The sequence below is a fragment of the Triticum aestivum genome, chromosome 6A, assembly GCF_018294505.1.
Source record: "Triticum aestivum cultivar Chinese Spring chromosome 6A, IWGSC CS RefSeq v2.1, whole genome shotgun sequence".
Classification (NCBI taxonomy): Eukaryota; Viridiplantae; Streptophyta; class Magnoliopsida; order Poales; family Poaceae; genus Triticum; species Triticum aestivum.
The window spans coordinates 71398366-71405661 of NC_057809.1; the positions used below are offsets into that span (position 1 = coordinate 71398366).

Consider the following 7296-nt stretch of genomic DNA (forward strand, 5'->3'; position numbering starts at 1 on the left):
GGTGAGGTAGGATCACATTCTTCACATGCATGATTCACATACCAGATTCCGGACGTCCCAGGCTCCGGAAAGAGACAACGCTCGCAAGATGTGTCATATGGTTCCACGACTGCCCCCGAGCGAATATAGTCTGTTCCATAAGTTCCTCCAGATGGCATCTTAATTCGCTGACGTGATGTAAACCATAAGTAATTAAGTAGTGTGAGGAGTACAATGAGAAACCATACAAATCATAGTGTGAGGAAGAAACGAGGCATCTTCTCTCGGAAGATCCTCCAGTCACCGGAACCATATAATTTAATCTGATCTCAGCCAAAATGCTAGTAATAAACAACACTATTTATAGCAGACATCCACGAGTACGTAACCTCCGCCCCGGCTCAAGGTCACACTCACGCACAGGCACGCTCGCGGCTTTGCCCCGATCGATGGCCAAGGTCGCGCCATTTCTCCTCCACCATGCGACGCCACTGCCCAACCTCAAGCTCCATGCTCCTCCGAGAAGCACCTCACTTCATGCCAGGCACTCCACGCCCGGCCTCGCACGGTGCGCCGTGACGGCTCCGACGAGCACCGCCGCCACCACCACCGTGTTGCAGGACGAGGAGCCCTTCAGCCTCGACCGGTACATGGCGTCCAAGGCGGTGACCGTGAACGAGGCGCTCGACCGCGCCCTGCCGCCCGGGCACCCCGAGCGGCTCCTCGAGTCCATGCGCTACTCGCTCCTCGCGGGCGGCAAGCGGGTGCGCCCCATGCTCGCGCTCGCCGCGTGCGAGCTGGTGGGCGGCGACGAGGCCGCCGCCGAGCCCGTGGCCTGCGCCGTCGAGATGGTCCACGCCATGTCGCTCGTCCACGACGACCTCCCCTGCATGGACGACGACGACCTCCGGCGCGGCCGCCCCACTAACCACGTCGCCTTCGGCGTCAGCACCGCGCTGCTCGCCGGGGACGCGCTCCTGGCGCTCGCGTTCGAGCACCTCGCCCGGGGCTGCGCGGACCGCGGCGTGCCGGCCGACCGCGCGCTCCGCGCCGTGGCGGAGCTCGCGGGCGCCGTGGGCGCGGGCGGGCTCGCGGCGGGCCAGGTCGTGGACCTCGCCAGCGAGGGCGCCGACGTCGGCCTCGCCACGCTGGAGTACATCCACGTGCACAAGACGGCGCGGCTCCTGGAGGCCGCGGCGGTGTGCGGCGCCATCGTCGCCGGAGGAGACGACGAGGAGGTCGAGGGCATCCGGCGGTACGCGCGTTACGTCGGGCTGCTGTTCCAGGTGGTGGACGACGTGCTGGACGTGACGCGCACGTCCGAGCAGCTGGGGAAGACGGCGGGGAAGGACCTGGCGACCGACAAGGCCACGTACCCGAAGCTGATGGGCGTGGACGGGGCGCGCGCGTACGCAGCCGAGCTTGTGGCGAGCGCCGAGGCAGAGCTAGACCGCTTCGACGCTGCTCGTACAGAGCCTCTGCGTCACCTCGCGCGCTTCATTGCGTACCGGCAGCACTGATTAATCAGTGCAAGATATGAGATATTATCTGACATATAACTCCCTCTCACATCTAACTCCTTCATCCTTAATTTTTTTTTAAGTCTTCTATGGATTTGTTTTGTCCCTAAGGATGAGGGAGTTAGATGTGAGATAATATCTCACATCTAGATGTGAAATAGCAAACCCCTATCACAATTTGATTGTAAAAACAAATCCTTGTGCCACTGTCCATTTTTTTTAACACATCACTATCAAAGTCGGTCACATGCACGAGTATACACTTACCCCTATAAATGCATGCACTCACACCCTACCCCTACGAGGGCATCTCCAACAGTTTGTATGTTAGAGCAACTCCAACGGGCCGACCCAAACGGACGGCGCATTTGTTCGCTTTTTATCCGTTTGGGTCGGCCGTCCGCCCGGCGTCCGCCCAGTTTTGCATTTGGGTCGGCTGTGTGCCCAACGCGCCGACCCATTTCATGTCCGCATTTAACTTTTAAATAAAAAAGGCCCGCGGCCGATCATGCCAGCGGCCATGTCTCATGCCGGCACCATGCCAACGCCAACATACAATGCCGGCTTCGGAAAATATCACCACAGTTCATGTTGGCGCACTCGCCAGCCGGCCGGCGCACATGCCAGCACACAAAAAAGGTGGGACTTGAGTTCGACCACACCATCGCGGCTCCCGTGGTCATGCCGGCACACCTGCCAGCATACAAAAAAGATGGCACTCGCCGCCATAGATCACGCGTCGTCGAACTTGAGCGTGTCGGCCTGCATCTTCTCAAACCACGGCCTCTTTCTTGTCTTGGTCTTGGCGTTCATGATCTCCACCTTCATGATCTCCACCTTCATGATCTCCACCCCGGTCATCATGCTCGCGAGAGCCACTTCTTTCGCCTTGGTCTTGGCGTTGGCGACCCCGATCTCTAGCATCTTGGCTTGCTGCTCCGCCTCTAACTCGAACATCTTGGCTTGCTTCCCGCGTCCAGCTCAAGCCTCCTTCTTTGGATCTTCATGAAAGCATCCATTTGCTCCGCCTTGAAACGTCAGTGCTCCTTCTTCCTTGAGTCCTTCTTATTCATCATGCCGTCCACGCTTGCGATCAAGGCGTTGGTGGCCGCATCTCGCTTGTCCTCCTTCTTGGAGTTGGTCTTCCCCCGCGGGCGTGCCGGCTCGCCCTCCCCAACATCCTCCACGGCTTTCTTCCCCCCGCGGGACTTGAGTGCGGCATATTGCGCCTTGAACTTCTCCTCGTCCTTAATGACCCGATAGCAATGGGAAAGGTTGAAGCACTTGCCATTGTGTTGAACCTTGAATGCCTCCAAAGCTTGAAATGCGTACAAAATGTTTCCATGCAAGCATATGGGCAAGTGATATGTAAATGAACACGCAAAGGATGAACTTGATGACACAAAAGAGGGAGGCTTGCTAGCATACCATGTCTTGCATGTCGATGCCGCTAACAGGGCGGGCCTTGACGCTCTCAAGAGTGGCGCAAAACTTGTTGCACTCTTGCTAGATCACCCTCCACCGCTTGGAAATGAAGACCCACCCGCGCGTGCTCACAAATTGGTAAGGTGGAAACTTCTTGCGCTCATGAAACTCTTGGTGGACACGAATCCAAAAGGTTGAATGCTTTTGCTCGGCGCCCATCTTGGGGTCTTGTTCAATGTCTCGCCAACACTCGCAAAGAAGCTTCTCCTCGGCCGCCGTGTATGCCTTCGTGCGCTTGCTCTTGCGCTTCGGCTTAGGACCGACGGCTTGGTTGGCGAGCTCATCCTCGAAAAAAAGGCTCCACTTCCATGTCGCACTCGTCCTCTTCCTCTAGCCCGTAGTCGTCGGGGAACTCGTGGTCGAGGGGGAAGCCGTCCAGGTCGATGCCGACCTAATCACGCATGAAGGCCGCCTGATCGGGATCATAGCCAGCGGCCAGCGTGAACGCCCCGCGGCCGTCCTGGCTTTGTGTCTCGTTGGGATTGTAGCCAGCGGCCGGCACACCGCCCTCGAAGATGAGGTTCTGCATGCAGTCCTCGTCGGCGGACGGCATTTCCTTGAACAGGTTGCGGGTGTCTGGGAGTACGTCGGCCGGTGTCTGCCGCGCGCGTTTCCTCGCGACTCCGGATGATGAGCCACCGGCCACCAGGGTGGCGTTGAGGTCGATGGGTGCAGGCGCGAGCGTGGAAGGCGCGACCACGCTCACGTCGGGCGAGCACTCCCCGAAGAGGCGGGAGGCCTGCGGGTAAACGTGGAAGCCGGGGATCGGGTTGCAAGCCGACGCCCGGGGCAAGTCGGGCAGCACCATCCGAGGAAACGCCGACGAGCCAGTGCTGGCCGCGGCGACGGCGGCTTGGACGAGGCCGTGCTGGCTAGGGTTTAATCCTAGCATGTAGAGCGCCTCCCTCGTTGCCGCCACGACGCGGACGTTGGTGACCTCCTGCTGCGCGGCGGCCACGGTGGCGACCTGTGCGGCGGCTTCATCCCTCGCGTCCGCAGCGTGCCTCCGGCCCTTCCTCTTGGCCAACTCCCTTGCCCGCTGTTCGGGCGTCAGCGCCTTCTTTGGCTTAGTCGCGGCGGCGGTCTTGCGCGGGGCACGAGGCTTTCCTTTCCCGGAGGGGGCGGCGACGCCGGATGAGGCGAGGGAGGCGAGGCCGGCGGCGGCGTCGAGGTCTATGGCGTCCTCCATGGCGGGGTGTGGGGCGTGAGCGCGCGCGGACGGGAATGTTTTTGGGAAAAATAGGGGGAAATGGCGGTGGCTGCCACCGAACAGCGAGCCCGGGGAGAGGAGTAGGCGCGCGTGTCCGTCTCGTGTCCGCGCCGACGCAAATCGGGCTCAAAATTAGGCTGGGAAATGGGTCGCCATGCAGACACCAAGCGGACACGCGTCCGTTTGGCTCGGCGCATTGGGCCGCATTTTCTGTCTGCATCGACCCAAACGGAAGGCGGTGGACGAAATGGGTCGCCCCATTGAAGTTGCTCTTCGCTTGTTGGTAAAATATGTCATGTAATCAACCAACATCTTAACATACAACAACTCCAATGGGTTGTATCTAATTTGCCCAATAAGATATGAGATAATAAATAAGGTGTTTTTTCATTCTACATTGAAGCTTATGCAAGGGGTGTTGGTTCATGTACATACAACCTTCCTTTCTTCCCCCATTTATTGTATAACACATCATCAAAAATCCTATGTGACAAAGTCTACCAACAACTATCTTACAACCATTGGAGATGCCCTGAGTACCTCTGAAAGACTAAGTCGACACTTCATCTTGAGATTGACGAAGTTGTCACAGACGTCTTCATAATCGACGAATGTCTTCTCCCACTGTACGCACATCACCAGAAGGACTAAAATAAATCTAAAAACATACGAACACCATTGTCGTGTCTGGAACGTGAAGTATGTCATTACGGGCCTGTTCGGAGTCTCTCCCGCTCTGTAACTCCACTCCCGGAGCAACTGGAGCCATAGTTTAAATTTACGGAGAGGGGAAATAGGTACTCTGCGGATCTTTGAATCTGGTGGAGCTGGAGGCTTCCCAAACAGTCCTTAAGTTTGACCAAATCTTTAACTCAGTAAGGGCCTGTTTGGATCGATGCCCCGAGATGCCCTGCCAAAAAAGTTCGCGCTGACCTGCCAAGCGCGAGCGTTTGAATGGCCACCAAATAATTGGCACGCCCAGTCCTTCCTAACTTTGCTAGCTCAATTTCACGCCAATGTTTTAGCTAGGTGCAGGCGGCGAAAATCGGTCGCCAATTAATTGGCACGCCCGTGGTTGGCAGAGCCAACACATGCATAATCGAAACAGCCTCTAAGCTCTCTAGGATTAGAGTCCCAAGGGTCGATTGAGGGCGTACGCTTCCTTGACAAAGAAGTCAGGTTTCCTTTGTCACCCGCCGGCTTCGTCGCCAGGCCGTCTCGTTTGGGCCATGACGACGCGGTGGATCTTGGCCTTTACTGGCGGGAGGGCTCCATCTTTAGATGTTTTTTTAAGTTTTATTAGGATGTGCGGCGGCTCCCTAAGATGAATAAGGTTCTTCCTTTCTAGTCCCGGTTTCAGTGATGCGTCTAGCATCATCTGTGTGCGTGTGGAGGTGTGTCTCTGACGGATCTATTCTTGGTGAATTTGCTCGGATCTTGTCGTAGTCCGTCTACATTTGTGTCTTCAGGTTGGATTCTTTCGATCTACGTTACTCTTCAATGGCGATGGTTACTGTTATGTTGCACTGGTTATATGGAGGCTTAGCACGACGACTTTTGATTGTCTACTACAACAAGTTTTACCCGGCTCCAACATGGAAGGGGCGATGACAGCGGCACGCCTTCGGCTCGCTTCAGTGATTGTAGTCGTCATTAGGTTGTCTATGAATTTGGATATAATGTTTCTCGTGTTCGTTGTAGTATCATGATTGAAGAGGAATAGATTGGAAGCTTTTCAAGAAAAAAATGATTTTTTTCGTTGACGTACATGATTTTGATCTGGACATGGGTGACTGTTGGGCCCATTTGGTGGGAGGCTTAGGGAGTGTAGATGGTTTAGAGCATCTACAACCGGACTTGGCAAGTCCGGTCCGGTCCCTCAAACGCCCACGGACGTGCCCGCGGGCATTGACCGTACACTCCTCAAAAAATACAGTCCACATCCGAAGACGTCAATTACCATATTTCAAATCCATACAAACTCATGCAACTACGTCGACGCACACGCATCATCCGACTACTCCATCACACTACACTAAACATGCCATCGGACTATCAAAATTTGGCATGTTTGGCTATGGTGGAGTTCATTCACGGCTGTCCTTGCCCTTCCCGACGCCCTTGCCGTCCTTCTCGCGAAAGTATCGGTCGAAGACGCGGTACAGATCGAGCCAGATCTGCCCATCGCCGGAGTTGTTCTCCTTCGGTGGCAGTCCGGCCATGGCACGGACCACCTGATTTTGCTCACGGACAAGGGCGCGTGGGTTCCTTCGCTGTCGTTTCTTTACAATGCGGGCGTGGATGGCTTCTTCATCTGCGGCCGCCTGCACCGCCACCGCCATTTCTGCCGCGAGACGTGCCTCGACGGCCCTTATCCTCTCCTTCCCACGGCGGGCCGCCCGTTCTCGGGGGGACTCATACTCTGCCCGACCGGTGATGGGGAAGGAGAGGTGTTCCGGCCGGGACCACGAGGATCCAGCAACAGAGGACCTAAGCGCCCGATGAGTCGACGCTATGGCGTCTCGGCGGACGGATCCATCTGTCGATCGGGCACTGTCCTTCTGGGAGCGGCAGAGTGCAATGCGGATTGCCATTGCCTCATCCAACCCACAACGGGATGACACCCCAGTCGACGGATCCGAACTGGTCAGAGTCCGATCCACTGCCTGCCATGGTGGAGAAGGTCGCAGACCGCTGGAGGTGAGCTCGGGTGGCGGAGGGGAGTGGAGTGAAGTGGCTAGGGTTTGACCCGACGAGAGGATAAGGACGAATATAAGTTGATCGGATGGGCCAGTATGCGTTAGGTCCGACGTGGCGGGCATGCCTGGACGCCCCATATTCACTTCATATTTGAACTGAATATAAGGGATGCCGGTCAGTCCGGACATTTGAGGGTCGTTTGAGGGGCCCGGTGTCATTCGAGGAGGGTCGTTTGCTGCTTCCATCACACACGCGACTCATTGTGTCTTCATGGGGCTTCTAGCTGGCCGGCTGCACACTACTACTGCCGTCGTGGTTTATAAGTCTTTTATGTAATTTATAATAAAATTTAACTGACAAAATGTTAGTGCATGTCAATAAAAATTATAGCGTTGTATTAGT

General features: G+C 56.2%; 1 protein-coding gene across 1 annotated transcript; it reads left to right on the forward strand.

Moving 5' to 3' along the window:
- The first annotated feature begins 385 nt into the window (after positions 1 to 385).
- LOC123130309 (geranylgeranyl pyrophosphate synthase 7, chloroplastic-like) lies at positions 386 to 1536 on the forward strand. The gene has a single exon (XM_044550233.1). The coding sequence runs from the start codon at positions 429 to 431 to the stop codon at positions 1497 to 1499; it is 1071 nt and encodes a 356-aa protein (XP_044406168.1). The 5' UTR covers positions 386 to 428; the 3' UTR covers positions 1500 to 1536.
- Positions 1537 to 7296: the final 5760 nt, after the last annotated feature.